This window comes from Zonotrichia leucophrys, chromosome 3 (genome assembly GCF_028769735.1).
Source record: "Zonotrichia leucophrys gambelii isolate GWCS_2022_RI chromosome 3, RI_Zleu_2.0, whole genome shotgun sequence".
In the NCBI taxonomy this organism is placed as follows: Eukaryota; Metazoa; Chordata; class Aves; order Passeriformes; family Passerellidae; genus Zonotrichia; species Zonotrichia leucophrys.
Window position 1 is genome coordinate 74,842,199 of NC_088172.1, and position 19,512 is coordinate 74,861,710.

At 44.0% G+C, this 19,512-nt stretch overlaps 1 protein-coding gene across 1 annotated transcript; it reads left to right on the forward strand.

Annotated features, from left to right (window-relative positions):
• The first annotated feature begins 345 nt into the window (after nucleotides 1-345).
• Nucleotides 346-19,063, forward strand: RSPH9 (radial spoke head component 9). The gene is made up of 5 exons (XM_064708849.1): nucleotides 346-602; nucleotides 775-937; nucleotides 1,663-1,792; nucleotides 2,344-2,496; nucleotides 18,725-19,063. Exons 1-5 carry the CDS (start codon nucleotides 376-378, stop codon nucleotides 18,883-18,885), a joined length of 834 nt encoding a protein of 277 aa, XP_064564919.1. The 5' UTR covers nucleotides 346-375; the 3' UTR covers nucleotides 18,886-19,063.
• Nucleotides 19,064-19,512: the final 449 nt, after the last annotated feature.

Sequence of the window (19,512 nt, forward strand, 5' to 3'; positions counted from 1 at the left end):
AAGGTGCTTCAGTCCTCTTATCAATTTCGTGGCGCTCCTCAGGATCTCTAAGAGTTTCAGAAGGGGTTATTTTTCCCTGTTGTACATGTAAGAAATAAAGCAAATGGATCCCTTTGATGTATCCTGGTGAAAGTGCAATACAATTGTACGCCCGCCTGATTTTGGACTTGGATTTAGGCCTCCTGAAACTGGGAACACAGCGCAGGCAGACACCCATAGCCGCATCCCTGCTGGGATGCTGCTCTCCAGTGTCTCTGTGTCCCGGGCGGGGCGGGCTGAGTCCGGCGCCGCCCGCCTCGTCCGTGGCAGCGGCGGCGGAAGCGCGGGGTGACCCCGGCCGGGCCGCGGTCTCCCGGCAACGCGGACGCGGAGCCCATGGAGGCGCTGTCGCTGCCCGCGGCGCTGTCGCTGGTGGCGGGCGGCGGCGCGGGGCTCAGCCCGGAGCTGCGGGCGGCGCTGGGCGCCTCGCTGCCGCTGCTGCAGCGCGACTACCGCTTCGAGCGGGTCTGGTTCTGGGGCTGCATCCAGGGCGTGCGCGGCGCCTACTACATCGCCCAGGGGCTGGGCCCCGACCGCGCCGCGCCCCGCAGCCGCCTGTACAGGTGCGGGGGTCGGGACCGGGGAGAGGGGCCGGCCTGGGGCCGTGCGGGTCGGGGGGTGCTGTCCGGATCCGGGGAGGGAGTCCCAGGGAATGCCCTCGGCGGCCTGGCGAAGTTGCCTCGAGAGCCCTCTTCTTTACCGGGCTCGGCCCTGAGTCGTGCTTGTCGTTGGCAGCTTGAACTGCTTGGACTGGAGCCTCCTGACGCCAGCCACCGAGGAGATGCTTGCCCTGGCTGAGGAGGTGAAGGGCCGCTTTCAGGGGGATCCTTCCTTTGAGTACAGCTTGGCTGAGATAAACCCAGAAGCTGCTGCAAGACTGGTTCAGAGTGGTAAGGAGGTAAATACAGCAAAACGGTTTCGAACTCTGTTCACTACATTTGTGCCCCTCACACTGTGCAGGTGGTGGCTTCTCCTCACTTATAATGAGCAGCATGAGCGTGTGGTCAGGCAAAGGATACCAAATTTCGTCTTGGTTAGAGCACAGTGCTTATAACCAAGGTTGCTTATAACCAAGTGCTTATAACACCAAGGTTGCAGTTTCAATCACTGTATGGGCTGTTCACCTAAGAGTTGAATTTGATGATCCTTATGGGTCCCTTCCAACTCAGAACATTCTCTAACTCTGTCTGTAATTCCGTGCTGTCATTGTGTAGCAACAGCTTCTTGACTGAACTCTTACTTTGGTTTTTGCTGGAGTTCAACAGGCCTCAGAAATACTAAATATGCTTTATTATGTACAACTGGTATAGATCGTCACTGCGGTTTCTGAAGTTTTAATAGTAACTGCAGGCAGCATTCTTTATAAATGAATACATAAGTCATAAGTAGGTGAATTGAGAGGGAGGAAAGAACAGATGAAGGGATGGATAGTTAGATCTCTGGTGAGTCTAAACTTTCTGCTCCTAACTGTGTTTTCTGTCCTATGTGATGAAATGTCTTTTGAGGTCCTCTTAGTGCCATGGGACTCCAAGATGATACGTCTATTGTGTCACCTCAAGTTTATTTTCAGAAATGAAAACAAGGAAAGCCCTGCCTTTAAGATTTCCCTATTTTTCTTTAAAGCCTGTGATGAAGGAGGAGGCCCGCCTCATAGCTACCATAGAACAGATAGACAGAGCAGTTGGCATCGTCCCCCGGGGGGCATTTGTGAAGACTCCTCTTGGGTCTGTGCATGAAAACAGACACTTTGAAGGTAAATTCTTGATTGTCTTTATCAGGATCAACTGTACTTTGATCATAAAGGCTGTAAACTAAGATGACTTTCTCTAACTGATGCTTTGATTTCAGTTGTGTTTTTTTCCCCGTGGATAAGACGAACAGGGAGGAGAAAATCCAATGCCACTAATGTTCAGGTGTATGAAGGTGGGAAAAGAGTCAGTAATAGCTCTGAGTCATTAAACTGAGTAATTTTTCTGTATAAGCTGTAGTTCGTGGCAGTGTTTAGCAATTGCAGAAGTAGTGAATTGTCCATTTAGATACAGGATATGACCAAATGGGCACAGAAAGTTGTCCTCAAGTCGGTACCCATTGTTTTATCTGGAGCTGCAGTCAGTATGGTCTCCAATGCATCAGGGAGTGCTGACCCCTGTTTCTGACAAGCCTTCTGTGGAGTCTATTAGAGAAAGATTGTGATTCTGTTCTGGGCTGTGGGCATTAGAGAAACAGTGTTATACTTGATAGTATAATGTGTGTTATCCTGGTTCATTCGTGTATGTAGTAATGTTCACCAATGGTTGTTCACAGGTCTGTCTTTGGTGGAGGCAAAAAAGTTAAGTTCCTATTTCCATTTCACTGAGCCGACTAACCTGAAGAATAAAACCCTGCTGGAAAAGGCTGACCTGGACCCATCCACCGACTTTCTAAATTCTCTGGAGCATGATATCCCACAAGGCAAAGGTAGTAAAATCAACAGATGCAATGAGAGGGAGGGCAATAGGGATGTTGAGTAGCCTTGGAAACACAGGGGACTGGTGTGGGTTACTGTGGAGGTGGTATGAGAAGCTTCTGTGACTCTGTAAAGGAACTTTATCCTTTACTAAATATTGTCATTACTTCCTGTTTTAAGCAATTCTAAATGCTTAAAATGGAAAGATGTAAGTGTACCAGGGCTGTCACATCCTCTCAACAGGTCTGACCACACTCTGCCTCTGCCATATTCCCTCCTGACTTCTGTAAAGCCTGTGACAACTGGTGACCCTATTGGGAGAGATAACTCCACGAGTGATAGAGAAAATTTATGTGGTTTGAAGAATTTCACACCTCTTGTTCCACCCAGTATTTCTCTTCTTTATCTAAATGGGGTCTCATTAACACCAAGCTGATATCTCAAAGAGGGTGAATTCAAATGTTCCTTGGATAAACTTTGTTGGAATAGTCTGCACTGTGGCAGAATTATACACCGTGAAAGGAGAAAAAAAAAACCAGGCATACTGGATTGTATCTTCAATTTACATCTCTGCTGTTCTGCTGGACAACTGCAAATATATTTAAAGTCTCTTCCAGGGATCCCTCTGGCAAGATATTTCTCTAAAGAAATGGGAGCGGCTTGTTATTTGTTTCTGTCTGGCTTTGCTGATTTGCTGCAATTTTTTGGATTGGACTGAGTGTTTTCATGTCCTCTGTTGAGGGAGATTCTAGGGAAACAATTCAAACTTAGATTTTTTATTTTATTCCTGTCGAGGTGTAGTAGGATAGGATACTAGGTGACTGTGTCAGATGGAATTGAGTGGATGGACAGTGAATTGCCGGTGTTGCAAATAGCTTTTGAGATTCTCCCTTCCTCCCTCCCTCCCATCCTCTCTCTTCTTACCCTCTCCTCCCAATCGTCCCTTTGCCAAAAAAAAAAAAAAAGAACTGGGAATCTGAGGTCCTGCCTGAATTCTGAACATTTTTGACAGAGCATAAACTGCTAAAATCTAAACCGCTCTTCAACTTACTGGGAGTGTCCTTATGCAGCCGTTTTCCAGAGATGTAGTCTGGACAGACTGCACATTTTTACATACACTGGCTCATTGAGGTGGCCCTTTTGACTCAAAGCAGAATTGCAAGAGGAATTAGATCCTAGATAGCTCCTAAGAAAATTTTAGCTGCAGTTTTGTATGGTAGTTCAGGTTTTGCTACTGTTTGCCTTCCCACTGCTCCCTCCTCTTTTTCCCTCCCTCCCTCCCTCGTGGTAGGGAGACACACCATGTGTTAGACATGAAGATGATGGCTTTGTTAAAGTCTTCAAATCAAATTAGTCTTGTAGCTGTATTTTACCTGGTAGCAGATAGAAAGTAGGGCTCAACTGTGCCACTGTTGTGATGGTATTCCTGTGGCAGATTGATGTCTGTGTAAGCATGAACCTTTAGCCCCTTCCTGAGTGGATGTTGCTGTTAGCGTAGATTTCAGTATCCTTGAAAAAGTTGCCTTTGAAAGACTACCTGAGTTAAAGTGCAGCTGAGGCAAGAGAAGATTTTTCATGGTGCCTGTGCAGCTCTGCTTGCTTTGTCCTGAATTGGGGGATAAGGTGAAGGAGGCGAGAGAGCTAAGACAGGAATTGGTTACAGGATCATCAAGGGCATGTAGCCTCTCTAATTGCATTTATCACATGCAGATGGGAGCTCTGACATTAAAGAAAGATCAACCCAGCCTCGTTTAACAAGCATTCAGTTTGCCTAAAAGTACTGGTTGCTTGTGAAAATGGGGTGGGGGGAACCAGGACACACACAGGCTTTCTGCTGATTTTATCAGCATGGCTTTGCCAGATTCGCTCCTGGTTGTGAGATACTCAAAGTCTGGTTCTCAGATTACTTTCCTTGAGCTCTGACAGTGCATGTTGGTCCTGACAGAGACGAAAAAGTAGACAGTGCTTTCTCTATTTACTGACATGTTCATCGCTCTAGCAAATCCCCTCATTTTGACCTGAAGTTTTTCTTGCCTTTCCTGGTTAGATCCTGTCTTGAACAGTTACTGTCAGAGGAGAAGTAGGAATTCTCAAATTTATTGCCTCTAGAATTGTGACTGAAGCTAGATTTATCTCTTTTCTCAATAAATACATAAGAAGTGATTTGGGAGTAAGCGACATTGGAGTGACGCTCCCAGCCTGCATTGGCTAAATTCCCCTAGCATCTTAAAAGACCTAAAGAACAGAACTGAGAGATTAAGGGCTGATTTTAACCTGTCTAAAAGTAACAACTCTGTTGGAATAGTTTTCTCTATTAATTGGAGACTTAGCATCTGTGATGGCTGTCAAGGGGGTAACTGTCATAAGATATATGGTGTGTCATTATAGGAGAGCAGAGGTGTCTTACAGAATGGAAAGTTGGAGGCAGAGAGAACATTTTATATGACAGCTGAGAGGTGGGAAGAAAGGAAATTAAAATTGGTTGAATAAAGGCAACAATGGTAAAAGCAGAGTTTAGTGCAAAATTGGAGAACCTGGAGTTTTGTAACAAAACTGTCTGCCATTCTTATCTTTACCAGTGATATCTGTGGTGTTTGCAGGTTCCAGATTCTGTCTGTGTGTCTATCAGGTTATCTGTGTACTTTAAAAGTTCAGAATATGTTGCTGCTCATCCTTTAATCATTCTGTATTTTTTTTCTTGGTGTCTCAGCTCCCACAGACAAGTGACTGACTTAGCTTTTTTTTTTTAATGCATATTTAAAAACTATTCTAGAGAAAAGTGGGAAATGAGAACCTTGTCTCAATGGCATGATCATGGAGGGGTTGTGATACAGATCTTCTGTCACCACAGTATCAGATCATGTAATGCTTAATCCTCATCCAAATGGCCAGCTGGCCAGAACGTTGCATGCTGGGATCTGTAGGTTTTGCTGGCCATATGTCTGCATTAAAGATAAGCTTGTTTGCTCTAGTCTAAGCAGACAATCTGCTCAACTTTATGCAAAATTAGATGTGGCCTTTCAGCTGCTGGCACATTGCCAGAGCTGTCCTTTCTGCTGCATGGAGTTTGGAACCCTGGACATAGTATTTCAGGAACTAGGGCTGTGGCAGTTTTACATCTGCTTGTAGATAATGGAATGGCAAAGCAAATAGCAATAATTCCTAGCATGCCTGTGGCATTTTCACTTGATGACTTAATGTTGTGAAGATATGAAATAATAGACATATTTCAGGCATTGATAATAATGGGGGAAGTGAAAATGGAGGGGGAAGGTTGATCTCCGTGTGACCCTGGTATCAGATCAGAATGTGCCCCATTCTGCAAGGATAAAGAAAGTGGATGAGTGAAAGCCTGAGGTAGGAGTGTAGAATGGAAAGCTTGGAAGGAAGTGAGACAAGGGATGGAGAATTCAGGTCTTTGGCACTTTCAAACTGCAATTCAGAAAAGCAATAACTTGACTCTGAGGGTTTGTTACAGATTACTGAATCAGATCACTTTGATATGGAGATAAGGGACACCAACAGAACACTGATAAAAACTGATGTAGGCGGGGAGGTATGTCTAGATAGGAAAAGATATGAGTGGAAATGGGCTTTACATGAGAAGACTTTCTTCAAAAGTCATGACCCCCAGTTAGTGAATAGCTGCTTTTGGCTGAAAACCTACCACAGTTCACTTGGAGATTAAGAGTAGAAATTATAATAAAAAAGACATATAAAAGGAAATGCAGAAGGTTTGGAATGATTAATGATTGATATAAATTGGAATTTATAATGAATAGAGAACGACAAAGGGAGCCAGAATAACTAGAGTAGTCCGTGACAATAGTAAGGCAGATATTTTTTTAAACTATATTGAGAAGAAAAGAAAGCATAGTAAAGGTACTGGAAACTGTCACTAAATGGTGATGGTAAAAAGACTGATGAGCATGTGGAAGGGCAGAAGAGCTCGATTTTTTTCTGTTTTCTTTTTGGAAAGAATATGGACTTTTATCAAGCAAAGACAATGAAATACTGTTTCAGACAGTTTTCAGACTGTTTGCTAAGGGAGGGTAGAGTTAAACAACATTTACTGTGGATCAAAAGCATTAAAATGGCAGAGTCAGATCAGTTACTTCTGAAATCATTATCTCAGGAGACTTGCGGCATAATAATCTTTAATAAATCCTGGCATTGCAGAATTATTCCCCTAAATTGAATCTTCCTTAGCAGCTGTGATTCAGAATTCAGTGAATGGGTGTTTCTGGGAGAGGTCAGAAAGGGACCAGTGCCAATATTTATATCCTTCAACTTATTTATAAATGATCTAAAAGTAAAGGGTTGGTGGAAAGACAAATAATGGCAAGGCAGGATGGATACAGACATCTGGAAAACTGGGCTTACTTAAATACAGTACATTTTGGTGTGCATACCTGCAAAGTCACATGAGGCAAGTAAGGACTGAAAGTCAGAATTTGGGAATTGTATTCTGGAAACTGTGGCTCTGAAAGGAAATCCAGGCACAACCCACTGAACATCAGCTCCCAGGCTGATCCTGAGACTTAAAAGGGTAACTTGATCTGCAGATACATAAACAAGGGTGTAGCAACTAGGAACAGGGGGGCGACTTTACTTTTGCATATACTGTTAGTGGAATCATAACTGGATTACTGCACATTGAAAGACTGGAAAGAGTCACAAAACGATCCAAGGGCTGGTGAGAGACATAAATAGTTCAATCTGTTTATCTTGAGGAAAAGCGTGTGAGAATGGCTGTGTTACACTGTGTAAATACTCTGTGGAGTTTAAGTATTAGGTACTGAAGATCTATTTATTATACCAGAGAAAGGCATAACAGGAATCAGCAGCTAAAAATTATATCCAGAACTAAAATGAACAATGATATACAGTTTCTAAGAGTGAAAAGATTACCAGTTAGCAAGGGTAATGGATGAGCCTATGTCTCTTGGTATCTTAACATCACGCTGGATGTCTTCCTGGAAATTGTGTTTCAGTTAAATGCAAATACACGTTGATAGTCCCAGATATGTGTAAGTGACTTCAGTTTAATGGGCAGTGGTTTGTAGGAGTCCAGATTCCTGGTATGCCTGGCCATAAACTTGATGGCAGCCATGGAGGGTGATGTTCAGCTTGGACTTCTTCATTGTCAGTGACAGTAACACAAAGGTGACAATGGATTCCAAGTGCAAGTCAGCTCATTTCAGCTGGCATTGCTTTCTGAACTATGATATGTGAGGGCTCAAAAGAGGGCTGAGGAGATTCCTGACTTACGTCAGCTCATTTCAGCTGGCATTGCTTTCTGAACTATGATATGTGAGGGCTCAAAAGAGGGCTGAGGAGATTCCTGACTTACTGCCATTGTGGATCTGTATTGCTGGGAGAGATTTTATAGCATCAGTCCAAATGGGTATACAGTGGCAGGATGAATCAGTGAGTCTTGTCTACTTGTCCTTTCAAGATGAAGGTAGGGTAGAAGTGCCTAGACAGAAGGTCATTCCAGCTCCTTTACCATTTGACTGTGGAGAAAGTGACAGCCACTTGGATTGTAGCTTTTTCTTCACCCAAAAGTGCAGTGGTTTTGGAGCACTCCTTGTACAGCATTACAGACAAAGAGATTTGTGGCCATTTCTTTGGCTGAAAACTTTGAGCAGGCACGTTTCTGTAAGCTTGCTGAGCAGTGGCCTGGGTTAGAACAGTAACCTCCTGTCATCTGAGGTTCATTAGCACAGTCTTTATCGGTTTAGGAAAAGCTGGTGCCTAATGGGTCCTTGAAGATGGAGGGACTGCCTTTCTAAGTGGGAGATAGTTTCTCTGGCTGCTCTCAAGGGCCATTTTGGTAGCCCCATCATGGCTGTCCCAAAAGTCAGGGTGCAGGAAGGAAGAAGGCCAGGAGGCACGACCCTGCTTTATCTCCATACATTAACACAGCTAATTAACTTGCTTTGGATCCCCCTCCCTCCTCCCTCCTCCCTTCAAGGCGATTAATCCCCTATCAGCCTCGGTCTCCAGCCATTTGAAGAGTCTGTGTCTGCAGAGGTATTTACAGCCCCCAGCCAGCCACCAGAGGCAAGGGCCCTTTATCAGGGCTCTAAGACAAATGGCTGCCTATCTCCCTAGTGGCCTTGCAAAATCCAGCGAAGTGCTATGCTGTGCTGGCCACCTACTTTCACCCAGCCTCCCTTCTCCACTAACATTTCACAGATGTGACCTGAGCCCTCCCCTTTCATTGCTTAACAATAAGCAGCACCTCCCCAGCTCTGTGAAAGCCGAGAGCAAGAGCACTTTACTCCTTAGCCTGCCAAGAGCCACACGGGGACAAGGCTTTTCAAGCTGTCTCACTGAAATCCAAACTAAAAGACTCATAATAAATGAGAGGGCAGTACTTGTTGTTTGCAAGGACAAAAAGAGGTAGCGAAAATGTAGACTGAAATACCTAGCATGGCTCACAGCTATCCTCATTCTTCGCTGGGAGATGTGATCCTTAGGCTTGGTGAATGTGTGAAACTGAGCTACAGAATCCCATGGAGTTACCTGACATTAATACAAGTAGTTTTGACAAACAAGCTTTAAAATACAGTGTTAGAGAATGAGAAAACCAGATAACTGTGCATCGGAACAGTAGGATTTCTGATCTGAAAATCAAACCCAGTAGCTGGTTTAGTGGACTGTTAGTAAAAGCATTGGTACCTGAATGTTCCTGTTCAAACTGAAGTCAGCCATCCCTGGAAAGAATTCCAGCATGACTCTAGCTGCTGCCTTCCAGCAGGGTGCACTATAGTGCCAGCATTGTCGGTGCTGAGCACAGAAAAGGAAACCACGAAAAAGTAAAATGAGAAAGAAAATCACCCAGAGCGGCATCAAATCAAGGAAGAGGTATGTCCTGAGTTTCCAGACTGTGTGTGGCATACTGGCCTCCTGAACTGAAAGTATAGAGAAGATATTCTCTCCCTTTCAAGCTTAGCCAGTTTCTGGAATGGTCACTAAGCTTTTCTATGGCTTTCTCAGCATCCTTAGAGATCACATGCATGTGAATGGACATACACAATATATGTCCCCTACATTCTTCAGCAGTAGGGTCACTCTTAAGTTTTACCAGTGATATGTAGAGGCTGTTAGGGGGATTCCTGCAGTGACCCAAGAAAGTTGTCTGGGAGCAAGACAAGATGCTATCCCTCCTACCAGCTGGGTTGCTGCCAGCTCAGGAGTTCAAGATCAGACTGGAACCTCTCATGTGGCAGCATGATAGGAGGACTCCTGGGCCAGCTCCTATTAGAGCTTCTGACTGGCTGATCATGGTCTGCTTTGATTAGGAGCTGTTTTCCTTGGGCTTTGTGTCTATGGGTAATAAAGCAGCATATTCACTGCTTTTGGGTCCTGGGTCTGTATCACCTCAGGCTCTTGTTTAGTCAGACCTTGGATGAGTTTATACTGGAACAGGGCTGCCCATCAACTGAAAGCTGTGGTGGAGTCCTTCACCCTCCAGACTGCTGTAGGGAAAGAATGAGGACAGAAGCAGAGTTTTCATAGTAACTTTCCGGGGTTGAAAAGGTTTTTTTTTCTCCTCAGTGAAAGAAATCATGACCCACCCTGTCTCCATTTAAGCTGCTGGTTCCTTGGACGTGAAAAGGAGATGAACTTCTTGCTAAAATGATGGGAAATGCTAGTAAAGCCTTATAGAACTAGAAGCTGCAGGTTCATCACCACATCAGTCTGCCTTGGCCTAACCTTTTCTCTAGGGAATGATGAAAAATTACTTGTGGGGAAAATCCTAGGACAGTTTGTGTGTCACTGAAGTCAGAACGAGGTCAGCTTTTGCTAGGAGGGATCTGTTTCTGAAGGGGCTCCAAGGAGTGGCAGCTCCTGCCTGTGCAGTCATTGGCATTGGTGCCAGCCCTGTGTACAGCTTTGCTTTGCTGTTTGCTGCCCATTTGGCCACAGGCTTTTGAAAGGAAGAAACCACATAGCATCATCTTGTTTTACTGTACACAAATATCATATGGATTGAAAATCTGCATGCTGAAGGGATGTGTGGCAGTGTGTAAAGGGAAAAGGACAAGTGACAGTTCATCTTTGGGTATATTTGTAGAGCAGTTATGCTGAGCAGAAATAGCTAGGCTATCACAGGCATTAAAAGATGCTTAGCCTTTAGTGTTCAGAATTAGCACTGCACTGTGCTATGTGGAAATGCTCAGTGTGACATTATTCTCAGAAACTGGTAAACTCTTTGGGTAATTTGGTCCAGAATCCGTATCTAGTTTAGTACAAAAACATCAACAGTTTATAATCCATGCCATCTGTTCCTCATCCCAAGCTCTTTTAACTAGCCTTGCTAATTTGATGATGAGGTAAGAATTACAACTGGGGGACTGAGAGGGCTTGTGGACTTGCCCCTCCTGCAGGAAAGCGAACTGGATGTGCTCTAAGCATTTGGTGGGTTTTGAATCCCAGCATCGACTCCTTTGTGTTTTCTCAGAATTCAGAGATCAATGTGAGGTTCTTTGCCCCTAATCCAGCCCCTGTTCATCATTATCACCTCCTCAAAGTGGCCAGTGCTTTGTTACCAGGAGAGGAAAAATCTTACAAGGTGGCCATAATCTCCTCTGAGAGTCAGACAGATATTCTCCCGTGGGTAAGAAAGTGACAGTGACCAAAAGCTCTAGGGGAAGCAGGCTAGAACAAAGCTGCCCATTGCATCCTTTCATCAAACTGTTAATCTTTCTTTCAAAGACATCACATTTGTTTGGTGACAAAAGCCCCAAAGAAGCTGAATTGAGCCTGAAATCCTGTAGCAAGATTTAGAGGAAGCGTCTTTCATTCAGAGCAGGGAGGGGCGAGAGACTCCTTTTTCTTGCCACCAGCCAATGGGCTCAGAGAAACCCACGAAGGTGACGGATTAATGCAGGGGCTCCCCAGGTAGATGCTACGTGACTCCTGGCACGCTCCAAAAACGTTTCCACAGCGACCAGCTGAACAAGAAATATGGAGTGTGATGAGACCCAGCATAACTCGTGCTTTGGAAGGAGCTGATTTGCCACTCTGAAAGATTTCTAAATTTACTACAGAAAACCTAAGATTCAGTGATCTGTACTGTAATTGTCAGAATACAAATAGCATGGATTTTAATCAGTTTTTCCTGCTCTTTATGAGTTTTGATTTCATATGGTCTTGCTGTTTCCTCTAGTGCACAGCCCTATTCCAAGTCTTTATTCTAATGCTTTCTGTGCAGTCTATGTCTTTCTCTTAATTAGAATCTTTTTGTTTGGTTTTGATTTGTTTTATCAGGTGGATTTAGGACTAAAGGGCAAACTAACAGGGCAATAAGGGAGGCTCTAATTTGATGTGTATTACTTCAGTGCTAGCTTTTCCAGTCCTTCCCATCCTCTGGTGCTCATTTATTTCTGTGTATTGTCCCTTCTTTTGTGTTGGCATTGTTGGCTGTGCAGATTCCAGCTGGAAAAATAATGTTATTTCTCTCCAGTATATTTTTCAGCCAGATTATTTTCCCTACCTGACTCACTAAGGAGTAAATAAACACTTTTGTGGTCTCTATGATGGAAGAATGATGAGGGTGGGAATAAGGGCAGAGGTTGCTTCAGCTGGATTAAGCAGCACTGTTGTCAGATGTCTAAATATCATTTAGGCCTGAATTTCATTTTTACTTGGAGGTGCCTGAATACCTATCTGGGACAGCACTGCAATCCCTGGGTCTTCCTTGTCAGCAGGAAACAGGTTCTTCATGTGTAAATAGAAGGCCTGGGCCTGTTGAAATAATTTCTACTGCACAGGAATCCCCAGTGGAAGAGGATAATGGAGAGGAGAAGCCTCTAAATTATGACCATTTTACTTTGGGTTTTGGGCATGGTGGTATTTGTGTGTCAAGGACATGGCAGGCATTAGGACCATGCAAGAGCCACTTGGCAGCATCTGACTGTAAGCTGTGCTTTCTTGGCTCTGGAGGCTTTTAAAAATAGTACTGAACTTGCAACCAGTCTGTGTTTTTATTTAATTATTATTAAATAGTTATATGGGGAATTGGAAATATTGACAGCAGTGTTAACATATGGGGTGCAGGTGGTATGTCAAGCAAATGGAAGAGATTTAGTTTGCAGCCAGTAAGTGGCACGAAGGAGTTTGGGCCCCACACAGGACTGTTTGGATGTGTCCTTATGGCTGGTAGGCTGTGCGTGAAATGTTGGTGTGGCACAATTTATTGAGAGCCAAAGCACGGTGACCTTTGCTTACAGCTGCTCTGGTTTGCAATTTGTCTTTGTTCCCTACAGACAACAAATTAGAAGTAGGAAGCTCTTCCCCGTGTAGGATTTTCTGTTGGAGGGAAATGGCAGCTAAATCCCACGGGTGTAGTGAGGCTTTGTCAGCTCTAAGTGCTTGGGGTCATGCAGCCAAGCAGTGGCTGCTTTTGCAGAGGGAAATGGTTATGTTGTCCCTCTCCGGGTGTTAATATTAGTCCTGTGACTCCATACTTCACTCTCACTCAGGACTAACTGCAGCAATAGATGTTGTAACCTGCTCTTGTGGCAGCATAATGTGTTAATGGTAAGTGCAACCATGCTGTGGCTGTTTTTCCCTTGAGACACTTCCTCCTTTGAAGAAGAATTGATAATGTCACTTTTATGACCCTCTGTGAGCTTTTGCAATGTGGAGCCTCTCTATCAGGCTGTCTAGCTCTTAAAGCTGTTTCTTCTCAAGCTTGCACTGAAATGAGGCACTGCTGAATCACCTCCAAAGCAGCAGTGTTATGAGAGGTCATACTGCAAGTGGACCAGTTACAGCAGGAAAGTTCTGCAAACAGCCCTCTTGGAAGGGTTTTGTTTAAAAGCTCATGTCTCACGCACCCTATTGCTTCTGTGGATTACAAGATTCAGCCCATAGCTGAGGCAGATATGGGGGATGAGACAGGGATTTCTATTGGCGACTGGAAAGGAAGAAGAAGCTGAGAAGGAGGTTGACTTTTGAAATTCAGCCCTGGTGTTCTGGCAGCTGTTGAAGGGCCATAAAAAAGGCAGTGGTTTAACACAGGGTGAGCATCAGGATCTTCAAAGCACTTTCTTGTTTGGGAAAGATGTAAGGAACTCCTCAGAATTCCTGCCTGTGTTTGGAGGGGTGGAGGCTGCAGCCTGATCCAAAGTGGGATAGGAAGCTCCAGATCTTCATCCAGCGGATACTTTTCCCATGCTCTTTCCTCCCACACAGCAGCTCCCTCCCTTCCCTTCTGGAGCAGCAACAGGCAATACTTTCAGCACAGAAAGCCTGCTTGGCTTTCTAAAGTTTGCTGGGTGCAGCCTAAATATTAACTTGCTCTTTTAAGAAACGTATTTTGAACTTTGGGAACCTCACCAGAGCAGTGTTACTGGTAGGAATCTCTTGTGTGAGAGCAATGAGCAGTTCCCTGCACCTCAGTGAGCTTTACATGATGTGTGCAGTTAACTCTGCTGCCTGATTTAGAGACAGCACACATGGAGATGCAAGTTAAAATTGGTACTTAAGTCTAGGAAATCCAACCTTAGCTTGCTGTCTCCTAGTTTTAGTTGTATTTTCTCCAATGAAAATAATATTTTAAAATCTTTTTTTCTTGACAACTTTTATCTAGGAATCTCTGGTGTACCTTACAGACTGATGGTTTGAGCTTCCCATCTCTCAGTAGGAGACATATTGTCTGACACAGGGATTGCCATGGAATATTCTCAGCCAGTGATGGAAAGGATTTGGACTCAGCAGCCTAATTCTACATTTTTATAGTAATACAGACCTGAAGCTATCTGTGTGATGGTTTTACCCCAACAACCATCTGTAATAGCACAGAAGTTTAAAGAACAAGAGAGAAAAAGAAAAAAAGTGGATGAAAGTAGCATTTAATTTTCATAGTTCTCATTCCTTTTTATATTGCATCATTAAATGCATTTCTAAGACTTTCTCTTAAGGAAGAAAAGGTAGTGTATTTATTTTAAGCTATTATTGCATACTGTTCAATAGTTACTTTCTAGAATGATTTACAACATTGATATTTCAAACTCCAACAAGAAAGGTGGGCCCTCCCAAAAAAAGGTAGGCCCTCCCAATATGCTCAAACAGCATATTGTTTGAGTATTGTAGTATTGTGAGGTTTGAGCTGTGACAGAAGACAACACAAGTGTCCTGCATCTTTCTGAGAGAACAACTTTCTCCATGTCTCACGAGTTCAAATTTTGTTTTATGCAGCACCTCCTCAAATAGAGCTGATGTGGTGAGGTGTGGGGGGAAAAAAAGTAATGAGATAACAGGTTCTAATTTTTTTCCTTTTATGAAAAAGACTAAAGAACCCAAAGAGGTTCCAGAACTTTAATGTAATCTCTTCTTAGAAGATACACCAGCATTGTGTATCAAATGCCGTTTCGGAATGGGTTTTGTATATCACACAAGTCCAGTCTGGAAAAGTATATTGAAAACAACACCTTTGATGATTAGAATAGAAAAATGTCTCTAGTGATCCAGTTAGTAGAAGGTGGAAGATGGCACTGCTGCTACCCTTTGGCTCTGCAGAATAAAGAGCAGCTCTAGGATTAATCATCATTCTGGCTGAAAACAGGATGCCAGTGAAAATGACATTACAGTTCCAGACAGTTTGTTGTCAATTTTTCCTGTTCTCAACCTGTGTTGTGCTGGTCCAGATGGGATTGCCCTTACGTAACCTGCCTGTTTTTGTTCAGGCCCTCACTTCACAGGAAGGCTTATGCAGCTTCAGCAAAACTTTACTGTTCATATTTGTGTAGAACTACATGCAGAATGAAGGGCCAGAGAAGAGCTGGAAAGTATAACAATAATAATTAATATTCCCCAAAGGTCTCACATTTATGAAATGACAAATTCAAGCTCTTTGAGAATTGGCATCTTGGACAGATGATAGGGAAATGTAGAAACTGTACATCACAGCCTTCAGAGATGTAGGTGAAAGTGAATGGAGCCATCTTCAATTTTATCTGTACATTTCTGCCAGGTGTGAAGGTGCATGGGAAGTTCCTTTGATCGGCAGAGTTAACTGCTGATGAATACTCTGCTGAGATTGATAAGGCTGTGTGTCACAGGGTAAAAGTTCTGAGGAGATCATGGATCCATGTACTCTATTGCCCCAGAGCACAGATATGGGCATTTAATTATGTTGAACTTGATTTACTCTACCTCCTCTGTGAATTTATCCAACAAAAAGATGTCTAAATCCAGATACAGTTCCTAAGAGCACTGAAAACCCTGTTTTCCCTCCTACCTTTCCCAGTTGTCATGCTCCAGGCATTTCCTTTTGTTCTGTAAAAATGGTTTGGGGCAGAGGGTTCATCTGTGTAGGTTAACATATATAAACAAGCTATCACATGTACCCAGGTTGTTAGATGCTTCCAGTATGTTGAGAGGCATTAACAAATTAGATAATCCCTAAAGGTTTTCACCACCCAGCAAGGCAAGGCATAGTCCTATTCTTGACAGACGTGCTTCTCAGAGGACTGGTCCTAAATCACAGACATTTAGAGTTCCTTATTGACTTATTTTTTTGTCAGAGAAACTTTATGAAAAGTTTACAGTGTGTCATCATCCCCTTCCCCAAAAACCAGTGTGTAAAGCTGCAGCAAGTACCAGCAGTATTTGGAAGAAAGACTTGTAGGTCATTTATACAAATTCAAGCTGAAGAACCATGTGCTGGGAGCAATCATTCAGAGGAGAAATTGAGAGTTACTTGTCACTATTACATTCAGACCTAGTTGCCTGCTACTTGTTGATCAACACTCCTACACATGGTCATGCTACTGTCAGTAGCAAATGCTGGAAACTTTTAGAGACAAAGATGAAGAAACTGAAAGCTTGTCCTTTGACAGCGAATGGCTGCAGTGCTTCAGTCACTGGATGATCTGCCTTGTTGCATAAGTGTTCCTCATCTGGGTTTCCATGCTACCCAAGTGATGGAATTTCTTAAGAACACACTGATCCCCTCAGTCAGGATTTGTAATCCCAGTGGCTGAACCATAACAGGCATTTTTACTCCAGGTGTGAAAAAAATCCAGGCCAGTTTGTATCCATAAGAGTGGCACTGGAGAGACTGGATCGGAGATTGGGGTTGCCTTGTATGTGAAACCACTGCTTGTGAAGATACTAGCTCATGTTGTATCTAGGACTTGTGTAAAGAATATCACAAGTGGAAGGTGGAAAGATGGCACACACCTGTATTGACTGTCTGATATTAAGTAGTCCTCTGTTTTACTGCAACCCCAGTTGTTTGTCTTTAGTGGAAATGTGGAAGAGAGTGAGTTAGAAGTAAGTTCTCCAAAGCAGAAATCTCCTGACTGTGAATGTCTGTTTTGTACTTCTGTCCAGTCTGCCAGGAAGGAGGTAGGCATTCTTGCTGTTCACTGAGTTCCACATATGCACATGACTGAAGAGTGTACTTTGAAAGGCAGCACATCAGAGATGACACAGGACTTGCATATTATAGTTTAACAAATGTGGAATTTACTGAAGGAGGAGGCAGAGGAAACAGTGGTGTCCAAGAAACTTTTGAGAAGTACAGAGATAGGAAGTGAAGAGTTAGGTAACAGGTGAGCAGCACAATTCAATACCTGGTTTTACAGGGCTCTGAACTGTACTGTTCCTTTCTGATTCTGTAGCCACCACATTAACATTTCCCTTCAACTACTGTAGTTTGCCATGAACTGCACGTGAGACAACATCTACTGCCAGGGAGCACACAAGAGCCCAAGGCTGCACGAACGCGGATTGCCCAGCTAGCGGCTGCCTCGCGGCTGCCAGGCAGGCCTGACAGCCTGTGCTTCCTTGCAGCTGCTGGCAGAGCAAAGCTCCAGGAGCTGCAGTCAGCCCTTGGGCCACATCCCAGGGAGACCTGCTGTAGGAACCTGGGGTGTTAAAGCCCTTCAGCCCTTTGCTGGATGTGACTAAAATTGGCCCAGAGTCACGAGTGAGTGGGAGCGGGAGGACACGCAGCTGACAGCAATCACAGAAGCCCTTCCCCAGGCTAACCGTGACATGAGTAAGCATGAATCATAGCATAAATTGATGAGCCTAAAATTAATGAGCCTAAAATTATCTACAAAGATGAATACTGCCTAAATAGCCCAACACATTATGTGCTTTCTGCTTATTCTGGAATTGGCAGATTTTGGCTTTGGGTACAGATAGGCTGATTGCTTGACTCTAGGCCAATGGTAGCCTGACAGTTCCAACTACATTTTTTTAATTTGGGCCTGCTCCTGTTTTTTTTAGATGGAGATTCAGAAGCACCTTTCTTCCCTACTTTGTAGCCTCTAGGTATTACTGATTTGGTGCTGAAGTTGGTATTTTCTTCTCCTGGCAGCTCCTTGCCCTCCAGCACTGAATCCAAGCTGATTCTTCAGCCCCCTCCCTCTGGCACAATTCCCAAGCTGTCATGTCAGATGCAAAATAAATACTCAGAGGCTCTGAGCTCCTTGTATCCAGAAGAAACTGCATTTTCACACTGGCTCTGAACCTCTTCTGTGGAGCCAAAACAAAATTAATGTGGAAACTAATCCCTTTGCCCCTACCACGCACATCCTCTTCAACGGTGGAGCCAAGAAAGACTGAAGAGAATTAACCTTTTCCATATATTTCTCAGATAGGAAATACCCTACTTTTCATTCTCTCATTTTTTTCCAGTTGCTGTATCAGAGAAACCAGTCTTCCCTGAAGGAGGAAAGCACCTTCTTTCTCTTCCCACTACTAATGCTAGAAGTTTATTTTAAGGACAAATTTAATTCCTATGCAGGATTGCTATAGCTCATCTTGGCTCTCTACAGCTATTAGCTACACCAAGTAGGTGGCAGAGCTTGTTGGAGTAACTGCTGCCCACTCAGATAGAGCCAAGAATAGCTGCAGCCTCTCCTGGGGATCAGCTGTACCAGTCTGGAGCTTGAGGGTCCCTTCCTGCGACGCGTACGACATCACCACCATAGCCATGGGAATATGCTACGATGTGAACCCAGACAGACATCTGGAAACGAGGGCAGCCTGCAGGGCTGAACTGACAAAAGGGAAACAGAGCATCGAGGTTTAAGTTCTCCCTGACTTCCCTCCTTTTAGGTGTTACAAACCCCAGTGCAGCTTTGTGCACTGTTAACAGGTCAGGCAGAACCAATGGCAGCCCTTCTCTCAGCTTAGGTTAACTTGCTGCAGGAGTGCTGCCTCTTTCTCTTTTCCAGTGATTCATTTGCACATCTTCTCACACAGGCTCCTGGAGTATCCAGCTGGAGAAGGGGGGCAGTGTGGTGGTGCTGCGAAGCCTGCTGTGGCTGGGACTCACATTCTACCATGTCCCAATGACCAAGCAATTCGGCTACGTCTACTTTGGCACTGGTGAGAAGAATCTCGATCTGCCCTTCATGCTGTGACTCTTCTGTCTGGGAGGACTCAAGAACTAGAAAATATCTACATTTTATACTTAGGAAATTTTGTTTACTGCTTGTTCTAATAAAAATGTGAAACCTCTGCACTTTGAGCAGGATTCTTCTGTGCCTGGCCCTGATTCTTTTCCTAGGACTTCACTGTATGCAGTCCTCCCTGAACTCCAGATGGAATTCAGAGAATCACAGAATATTTTGAGTTGGAAGGGACCCACAAGGCTTGTCGAGTCCAGCTCTTAAGTGAATGGCCCATATGGGGACTGAACACAACCTTGGCGTTATTAGCCCCAAGCTCTCCCTGTAATGTGTCACTGCAGATCTTATAGATAGTGACAAGTGACATTTGCTTCCCTGACAGGCAAGTTCTAGGTCAGAAATCAAACCTAGGCCATCTGTCTGATTACAAAAGCACCTTGCTTACACAAGAACTAATTTGGAAACATGAATGAATACCTGTTGTCATCTATGAATGACAAAAGCAGAGGGAGTCAGGGCAGAATGCTGATGTATACTGTAAGAGATCTGTATTAAACCCTGAACTCTAGAAAGGCATACTGAAGACAGTATTTTGCTTTTCAGATGCTAAGATTTCACCAGAATTAGAGGGGTCTTTCC